The 10,596-nt window shown below is 43.2% G+C and overlaps 1 protein-coding gene across 1 annotated transcript; it reads left to right on the forward strand.

The window, feature by feature from the left end:
* The first annotated feature begins 7,871 nt into the window (after nt 1-7,871).
* Nucleotides 7,872-9,025, forward strand: LOC147991560 (uncharacterized). The gene is made up of 2 exons (XM_087538723.1): nt 7,872-7,942; nt 8,596-9,025. Exons 1-2 carry the CDS (start codon nt 7,872-7,874, stop codon nt 9,023-9,025), a joined length of 501 nt encoding a protein of 166 aa, XP_087394849.1.
* The last annotated feature ends 1,571 nt before the right edge of the window (nt 9,026-10,596 follow it).

Genomic DNA, 10,596 nt, shown 5'->3' on the forward strand with positions numbered 1-10,596 from the left:
GACTTTGGTGACTGCGTAACATTTGACACCACATATAAGACCAACAAGTACCATATGCCACTTGGGGTGTTGGTGGGTACTAACAACCACTTACAGACTACATTCTTTGGTTTCACCCTGATAAGAGAAGAGGATGCAGGTTGATTCAAATGGTTGTTCAAGACTTTTTTAAGGTGCATGAGAGGGAAGGCTCCTACATGCATCCTCATAGGTACAACCGCCAAAACCACCCCCAACCACCACCCCCAAAACTTAGTTCTATTGGTACATATGCACCACCATCCGCTGACCACTCCACGTCTCTTTTCTCATTACCAGACCAGTGCCCGACAATGGCTTTGGCGATCCCATATGCTTTCAAGAACAGGGTACACAAGTTGTGTCGCTGGCACATTATTAAGAAGTACAGGGAACACCTCGCATACCTGTACAACCTCCATGAAGATTTTAAGGATGAATTCACATCAATGCTCAACTAGCCCCTCATGCCAACTGAGTTTGAGGCTGCCTGGAAAGGACTCATGGAGAAGTACAACCTCCATGATAATGCCACGATGGTGGGCATGTGGAACGAGCGTGAGAGATGGATATCATCCTACTTCAAAGAAATTTTCTGCGCCAAAATCACGTCCACACAACGAAGTGAGAGCATGAACTATGTGCTCAAGAAGAACTTCATAAGTGAGAGACAAAACCTCCACCAGTTTGTCAGCCAGGTAAACTCCTGTGTCAAAACCAGGAGGCAAACGGAGAACCAGGAGACAATGGGTAATCGGGTATAGCTCTATCACCTCTCATTAGACAAAATAACATGCTTACTAAAGTAGAACTTTATTAGTTAGACAAGTTTTTGATTCGAGAAAACTAATAATTTGGTCATCACTCTTGCATGTGCAGAAGGAACAAAACACACTGACCTTCTATGGGTTTGACACCCAGATGGCAAAGCTTTACTCACGAGCTGTGTACAACGAGATCAGAAATAGGCTAAAACTGAGCACTCTCTTCACGGCGACAGAGACGAAAAAGCCCACAAAGTACCTCGTGCGCTACAACAACCCGCAAAAACTATATGTGTGGGTTCAGCACGCGTTCCAGGTGGTTGCAGACCCCGTGGGAGAAACATATGAGTGCGAGTCCAAGCTATGGAACCACACATGTAAGGACTAAAAAAAGATGTTACATACTAAACTACTTTCTTTGCAAAGTTTTTGTTCGAAAGAAATGACAAAAAAACATGCACCTCCTCCCAAAAAAATACAGGTCTTTTCTGCGTGCATGTCCTGTGCATGATGCAGACAACTAAGGCTGCCAGCGTTCCAGAGAAATACATCCTCAAGAGATACACCAAACGCCCAAACATCCAGCCAACATTCAACAGAAATGACTTGAGGATAGTAGCGTCAAACAAGGCATCCTAATAATGCATTGAAAGCTCACTCCTGACGCTGAACATGAGGGTGCACAGAAAAAGCTTGAGAAGCCAAGAGCAAATGGCGAGGGCACGGGTCGTCATGGACAAACTTGAACAAGAACTCGACGCCATGCATTCTGCTGAAAACGGAGGTGTCGCGGGCAATGAGGCCATTGAGCAGGATATTGCTACAACGTTATCCGAGATGAACTATCTGGGAGCTATTGACCCGTTCGACAACGAGGAAGCGGAGCAACAGCAACCAAAGCTTGCCCATGTGCACACTCAAGAGCACCAACATGCTCACATGCAAGACCATGAGCTTGATGGTGCTGTAGGCGAATAACATGACAACAGGACATCCTACCAGCAGTAGCAAGAAAGGGTGATTCAACCACACATATTCTCAAACTCAAAGGGGAGGAAGAGTAAGACGCAAGCAGCAAAAGCAGCGAAAGCAGCAGCCAAAAAGCCCCATCAGGCACGTGGAATTTGTCCCGGACGGCAGACCTCTCAGGATAAGGGCATGCGGATTCTGCAATGTCGTGACCAACCATAACTACCGCACATTCCCACTCCGCACAAATGCCACTGTCAACAAGCAAACGCTGTAGAAGCAGATTGGAGCCGCCCAGGTATCTACCAATGGAGACGACACATGTAGCAGCTACACTTGCCGCAAGTGTGGGGGAACTGATGGGCATAATGCTCGCACATGCAAAGTGGGCAAGGAGGTCAGTGGTGCTGAACAGAAATAGGGCAAGATGCAGAGTTCCAAAAAATCAAATGAAGATGATGAAGAAGAAGAGTTTCACAAGAATGACAACCAATCAGATGAAGACAATGAAGATGACAGTGTCGGGGATGAGGAAACTAAAACTAACAATGAAGCTGCCAAGGCTCAACCAGGAAAGGGCGCCGGCAAGGCACAAAATTCGGGGCCAATTCGGAGAAGCTCAAGACTGAACAATACATAGTGGTTATGCTGCTGCGTCAACTAAAAAATAAGCTTGTAGTCTCAGCTGCCTCGACACACAATGTGGAAACATTTCAGAAACAGTGTTCTTACCAAAACTTATTTAGCTTTATCGTCGATTTCTCGATCAGTACTATAGTTAACATACAATTTGTGATTTGTGCCTGCTGGACTAGTGACATTATTATGTAAACCAGTTGATAATCCTTTTGAATGCAGTCGTAAATACATTTGAAAAAGCTTATTTGGATTTATCTGACACAAACACTACTGTTGACCAGTAACTCAGCAAACATATGTTAAGGAAAATTTAAACTCTTGTACTACATCAGTACTGATAATTCTCAATCATCAGTACAAGGCAGAGTACACATCAGTACTGATATAATTTGTGATTTGTGCCCGCTGGACCAGTGACATTATTATGTAAACCATTTGATAATCCTTTTGAATGCAGTCACAAATACATTTGAAAAAACTTATCTGGATTTATTTGACGCAAACACTACTGTCGACCAGTAACTCGGCAAAAATATGTTAAGGAAAATTTAAACTCTTATACTACATCAGTACTGATAATTCTGAGTCGTCAGTACAAGGCAGAGTACACATCAGTACTGATATAATTTGTGATTTGTGCCCGCAGGACCAGTGACATTATTATGTAAACCATTTGATAATCCTTTTGAATGCAGTCAAAAATACATTTGAAAAAACTTATCTGGATTTATCTGACACAAACACTACTGTCGACCAGTAACTCAGCAAAAATATGTTAAGGAAAATTTAAACTCTTATACTACATTAGTACTGATAATTCTCAGTCGTCAGTGCAAATGCATAGTAAAACAAACACACCCGTGAACACCTCAAAAAAACAATGTTTTAAAAAAACAAAGCTATGTCTGCTTCTGCCAGTCCCAATTCGGAAAGACCATCATTACATAAAAATAATTACCTCAAGCAAAATGCAAATATAATACATCCTGTACTGATGAAAATCTAATTTATCTGTAAAAAATACTCAGAGATTATCTCACATTAGCATCACACATAGTCTCACTGGTATTTGGTAAGTTCAATTACACTTCAATCACCAGTGCAAGTACCACAGTAGAGGAGTACAGACCTCCATCATCACCAACCCTGACACGTGCAAGTGGGATAAGCAGCTGATAAGTATAGTTTGACAAGACGAATCTGTGCTACAGTAAAATGCCATCATCACCACCCCTGAGACATGCAAGTGGTGTTTAGCAGGTCATAAGTACAGCTTGACAAGACTAGTCAGTGCAGCAGTAAAAACCCTTTGACTTGGATGGTTGCTTCTTCCAGGCCACCACCCGCGCCACCCACTGAGCGATTGCCGCAAGAGACTGCAAACGGGGACCCCCATGACCACCACACCCATGCCCCCCACAAACCGCCTCCCACACATCCCCGTCAATGCACTGCAAAAAACCCCATTGTCTTCCATCTCTGCACTACTAGGGAAAACCTTACACACAGAATGTTACCAGTAGCGATTGTTAAAAAGAGGCGCTACTGCTACTTAGCAGTAGCGCTTCTGCTAGAACGGCGCTACTGTTACCGGCTTAGCAGTAGCACGTCAGGGACAGAACGCGCTACTACTATAATTGCCACACCGTTCCCGACGTGCTAGGTATAGTAGTAGCGCCCTTCTACAAACAGCGCTACTACTACGGATTTTAGCAGCAGCATGTTTTGCCTCTCCACGCTACTGTTAAAGCTGTTTTCACCTAACCCCCCGCGCGGCCAGACTTCCCTCTCCTCTGCTTCCTCCCCCAATTCTCCTCTACTATTCCTCGTCGCCTCCGCCTCGCCACCGTCTCCCCGACCCCGCCTCGCCGCCTTCTCCCCCGCCCCCGCCTTGCCTCCGCCTCGCCGCCGTCTCCCCCGACCCCGCCTTGCCGCCGTCTCCCCCGACCCCGCCTCGCCGCCGTCTCCCCGACCCCGCCTCGCCGTCGTCTCCCCGACCCCGCCTCGCCACCGTCTCCCCCGACCCTGCCTCACCGCCGTCTCCCCCACCCCCGCCTCGTCGTGCCTCGGTGCCGCCGTCTCCCCCGACCCCATCTCTCTCCCGCCCTCTGTAAGCACTCTCCCCTTCCGATCCCTCTTCTCTGCTTAGTATGAACCCTAGCTATTTAGTGCTAGTTAGTATGAACCCTAGGCTATTTTTAGTGCTAGTTAGTTAATTACTTATATGGTAATTAGGGCAGTAGTTCCTAGGTACTAATTAGTTAGTAAAAACTAGGTACTAATTAGGTATTAGGTACCATGAGTATTATTTATAGTAAGTTTATTTTTAGTAAGAACTAATTGAATTAATAGAACTCGTTAGTAAGGACTTGTTGCTATTTTTTAGTTAAAGCAATTTTCTCGCATCGACGTGGACGATGCCTATCCCGCATCCTCATCATCGAGTCGGCGGAGGACGACACCTGCTTGACCAGATGGGCCATGTCCGGGACCTGGCTCCGCCGGGGTGGTACTGGGAGACGCTACCTACCAGGGGGCGCAGGTTGGTGAGGAGCCAGCCTGTCATTGACCCGAACCTTCTTTGGTGGCGGTCGCGTGGGCCAGTGACGGTCCAGAGGCTCGAGGACTCCGCGGAGGTGGTGCGTCACCGTGTCAGTGAGGAGGACGCGCACGTCCGTCGTTACTTGTTTGCATTGGAGCACATGTTCTCTAATATCTGGCAGGTTCTCCAGGGATCTCACTGGAGCTATGATCCCGTGATGGTTCCTTCTCTGTGGGTGTCCACCGCCCGCGCCAATACCCGTCCTGTGCTAGGGTTTTAGTTGTACTAGTGATGTTATATGTATGACACTATTCGGGATGTATTAGTGATAATATTCGACGATGTACGGACGCATGAGATGATTTACTTTTGCTTATTGAATGCATGCTAATTTGAGTCCTATAAGATATTTTGAAATGTATATCTTGTGTTGCACAATATCCAAGTGGCTGGTCATGTTTGCAGGTTACACCTCCGAGTGGCCTATGTTTTGCCGGAGTGTTGATTCATTTTCGTTCCAGCAAATTTCAGGCGCTCGGTATGTCCTTTTTTAGCAAAGGTCATGCCGGATTTTTCCGTGAATTTTAGCATGACTTTTGCCAGAATATGTAGGAAATATCAAGTGCCCCAGATTTGTGTGTTGAGTATCCTGGTAGTTGTCTTCTGTCGATTTTCAATTAATGTTTTAACTATGAACATAGGAAATGTCTGACGACAAAAAGGATTTCGGTATTTGCAAATACTGCGAAGACAAGCGCGGCTTGTGCGACGGAATCTTCTTAGATGATGATATGCGCTTCAGCATCAAGCTGGACAATTACTTCGAAGTGGATACAGTAAGTCACAATGACATCTACTTCATTTGCTTCAACTTATATTTTTTTACTATTCTACTAGCGTATCCCCTGCCATGCAAGAATTTTTGTATTGGATAAGATAGGTTTCAGTCATACTATGGAGGTAAAGAATGTTTACTTGAAGACCGAGCATGGTTATATTTTCCATGCAGAATTATACAATTCAGACGACTACACCTATTTTGGATGCAAAACATGGCGAGCACTATGCAAGACTTATGCATTTGAGCCTGATATGGTTATCACCTTTGATATTCGTCCGGAAGATGATATTCAAGGTAATACCGACATCTGGATTGATGTGCAGACGCCTCCAGTTACACCATTATGTAAGTTTCTCAACCATATTTATGTCTTTGATATTGTTTATTCAAAAATAGTTGACAACTAATTTGTATTGTCAGCTTATTTCGGTGCAAGCAAACATGTCCAGCCCTTGGTAGACAGGACCTACTACTGTCCTGGAGCTGAACTAAACTGCGAGGAGCTAAGTCATTATGTTTCATGGCTTGAGGATCTTGATACTGTCAAGACAAATTTTCTTCCTGGACTTAGAAATGTTAGTACTGAAAACGTGCGACCAATAGTGTTCGTAATGAACTACGGTCACATCTATTTAGGAAGGATGGTAAGATTTTTACTATTTGTCCTTAGTGCATCTTTTCCATACATTATTTGTGAAGCTAAACTTCATTACTAAGTATGTTACCATACGATGTTCTTCAACAGGGACTCCCGATGAATGTTGTGCCTTATGGGATCGAGACTAAAGGTACCATGAGTATTATTAGCTTACGGCCAAGATATCCTACATGTTACTTTAGTGCATTCAAGATCAGCGATGAATGCTTAATAGTGCAAGACTGGACCAAATATGTGATGGGGGAGCGCAGAGAAGTACTAGGGGGTAGCAAACAGATGTGCTACCCAAAATTAGGAGACAGGTTCATCTGCATGCTCCAACTTGATCAAGGAGGAGAGCTACACATGTTTTATGTTATTTTACCTAAGAGAGAGCAGCAGGAGTGATTAGCTAGCTAGAAATGAGATTGAGGATGATGATGTGCTACACTATTACTATGATGATAAAATAGCTAGTGTTGGTGGTAATGACTACGATGATTATTATTAGCTAGTGTTGGTGGTGATTAGCTAGCTAGAATGAGAGTTTGAAGACGATGATGTGTGCTACACTATGACTATGATGATTAAATAGCTAATGTTGGTGGTAATGACTATGATGATGATTAAATAGCTTGTGTTGGCGGATTAGATTCAAGTGGAGGCAACATGTGGTGCACATCGAAAGTACTACTAGTCCAAACTAGATCAAGTTTGGATTTCTAGTATACTTTTGACATGCACCACATATTGCCTCCACTTGAAACTAATCCACCTTCATTTGACACACTGTTATGGATGTAATGATGTAAACCTCATAACTGGTATTGTACCAATATTTGTATGACGGCGCATAAATACACTAAAAAAAGAATACTAGTAGCGATGGATAGAAAACGCGCTGCCAGTAGTTACATTAGCAGTAGCGTGGGATTGAACAAACGCTGCAGCTACTTGTCCTAGCAGTAGCGCGTGCGGGCACGTGTTACTGCTAAGCAATAGCTGTAGCGCCTTATTAGTAGTGCCAGTACCCGCGCTACTGAGAGGCCCAAAACCCTCGCTGCTGCTAGGCTTTTCCCTAGTAGTGCTGCCTCATTGCCAGAAACCACCATTGCCCCTTCCATCTCCACTGCACACAAACCAAAAACTTATCTCTCCCAAGCCCACAACCGACGGAGGAGGGCGATGGCGGAGGAACCGTCCGCCAAGGGTCATCAAGGTGAGCCGTCGAACAAGAGCAACAACCTCATCGACGTTCACGTCCCCAGCGAGAAGCGGGAGTACACCAAAACCCTCATAGGGGTTGAGCTCCACGGCAAGGAGACGCTGGAGATCATCTGCACCTGCAAACCAGACAAGGCCGATGAGGTGATCTCCGAGCTCTGGAGAAAGGCTTGCAGCTAGCGTCGTAGGATCGTCGACGTTGGTGTGCACTACACCAGGAAAGATGAACCTCCCCAAATGGCAGCAGTCCTACAGTTGTGCATAGACGAGCTCTGCTTGGTGTACCACATCGCAGCGACCACAAAATGGTGAGCCATCCTACTCATTTGCCCTGTTTGGTTTATCTGTTTTATTAGTACTGTCTCCTAAAAATTTCATCAGACTTGTTTCCCAACTAGATGTACTAGTGTGGTTTGTGAAAAGTGGATGCACTACTGCATTTTCTCAAGTAGATACACTATAAATGCATTTTTGAACCTGATGCACTGGATTACTATTTGGAAAATCTTGCGGAAGATTAATTTCTAAAATTGATGGACTAGTTTATTTTCTGAACTTGATCCAATAGTGTAGTTTCTGTACTCGATGTATTAAAAAGATGTTTCTGAACTTGGTGTAGTGAAGTATTTTCTGAATTTGATCTAATGTTATTTTCATAAGAAAATAAACTAAGGACTTGGAGAAGCACTGGTTATGTCTTATCAACAAAAGTTAACTAAACTAGTACCAAAGCAGAACATACAACATTGAATGAAACTATGTATAATTCAAAAAGAAAAATAACATGATGTACTTGAATTTAATTTCAGAACTTTTTTTACTAGTTTTTGAAGTACATTCATCCATTATTTATCCTACATAGACAACTACATCATGGATTCATCAGTTGTAAAACAAAACAAAAATGAATAATTCAAACATCGAAGTAATGCTAATTTTCAAAATGTCTCTCCCCTTGCAGGCCCAAGCGCCTGAACGACATGCTGCAGCATGAGACGTTGTTCACATTTGCCGGTTTCAGCATTGAAAGCGACAATGAGAAGCTGAAGTTGTCCGGTTTGGAGATTAACCCCAACAACTTCATTGACATTCAACACAAGTGGAGAGTTTCATACACCGGAAAAGAGTACGACTCCTTGACTGATGTTGCAGCCAGCATCATCCACCCATTCTACAAAGGCATGAAGAAGAACATCAACACGCAGGAAGACCACAAACTGTGGGGGACCAGCCCACTGCTAGACAACCTCATCGAGTACGCAGGAGTAGATGCGTACACCACGTACAAGTCATGGATCATAATCGACTACATCACAGATGGTTCGGAATTTGCAAAAGAGCGGGAGGCTGAGAAATTCTACGACCACCACTATTGCCCCTTTATGGGATGAAGATACATCAGAGCCTGCCTTCGTTTTCCTTCCGCTTGTGCTTGACTTTTATCTTGTTGTTTCGAATTGGTAGTTTGCTCTTGTTGGGTTGAACCAGTATGATTTTGTCGTGCTTTTCATCGTTGAACAAGTTACTTATGTCATCAAGTACAATGTTCTGCGTGTTTCATTATATAAGTTTGGTAGCTTCATATGTTGTTAATCCATCATAATTCAAAAAGTTGCTTCTGAATGGAACTTTGTGGCTGCTCTAAAGTACTAGTTATGAAGCAACTGATCACACAACGTTGTTCCATGTCTAGTTTCAATTCAGTATTGTATAGAAAACATAACGTTGAAAATAATCAGCACAATTTGAGTTGCTTAACAACACTTCAAAAGTTGAAGCAAAGATTCTTAGTACTTCATGTAGTGTTCTCATTCATATGTAGCTGCTAGAAAATTAACAAGTACTACAAACAAAAAAAGTTAAGAAGCATCAGCACACACTTATGTTGGTCGCTTTTAGATTAAGAATGACAGTACTACTACACTTGATCGGACAATACATACTTACTACAATAAAAAGTACAAAGAAGCATCAGTCCGTAAGCGCTACTATGAATGGACTATCAGTACAACTAAGTCTACACGCAAGTACCATAGTTCTGAAAATGACACCAGAAGACCCTTGAGAATAATCACAAAAACAAACACAAAACAGAAGGCAAAAAATTCAAATGAAAAATATTACACTTTCACAAAACTGACAAGAAGTAGAACAAAAAACTATCAGTCCAAGTTACTCGTGGAGTCAAGTACTAGATTCAAACAAACAAAAAAAGAAAAAATTGACCGCCCAAGGTCAGGCGCAGGCCCTGTCGCTTCTAGATACTTGAACTTGAGCCCATGGGCGAATCCCTAGTAATCCGCACAACACAGGGCCCACCGACCAGGGCCCAGAGGTCATGAGAGAGAGCGAGCGCCGTGTATAAGCGCTCAGGTAAGTGTTCAGAGGAGTTCGAACAGTGAGCCTCGGCTGCGCTTATAAACAGGTCCGGAGCCCCCTCGACTAGTGAGGTGGGACTAAACCCAGAGCGCATGCGCACACCGCACTGCACAGCCGCGCAGACGAGCTATCTGGGCTGGAAAACGGCCCAATAGCCTCCATCGACTACAACCCCAACAATAAGCCTAGTTAAACAAACCAGAGGGCGGGGCAAAGAAAAATATAAACTACAAGAAAAATGTTCAAAACTGAAAATATATAAATTCAAATACTAGTTCGCAGGCAATAACTTTAAATACGAAAAATATAAATGAAAATAATTTTAGCTCTGCACCACGGATGATAAAAAAAGAGGAGAAAATATGATACAAAAACAATGAACCTCTAAAAAGAAGAGAACTTAATAGCCTATCTGTTAAATGTACATAATTTAAAAAACCAAATTAAATATTACTTTCAAGTTCAACTACTAAAATGCAAAAGGTTCAAACATATAAAGTTTGTCAATTATGCTAAATTCCTTATTTATATAAAGTCTGAAAAGTTCAACTACTAAAATAAAAGAAGTTCAAACATATAATGT

Source organism: Triticum urartu, chromosome 1A (assembly GCF_056163025.1).
Source record: "Triticum urartu cultivar PI428250 chromosome 1A, HENAU_Tu73, whole genome shotgun sequence".
Classification (NCBI taxonomy): Eukaryota; Viridiplantae; Streptophyta; class Magnoliopsida; order Poales; family Poaceae; genus Triticum; species Triticum urartu.

What these genes read in the sequence shown, in the direction of transcription:
- LOC147991560 (XM_087538723.1), top strand. Translation starts at nt 7,872, where the DNA reads ATGGCAGCAGTCCTACAGTTGTGCATAGACGAGCTCTGCTTGGTGTAC. An exon ending in ATCGCAGCGACCACAAAATG is followed by an intron (nt 7,943 to 8,595) that starts GTGAGCCATCCT and finishes CTCCCCTTGCAG; the next exon opens with GCCCAAGCGCCTGAACGACA.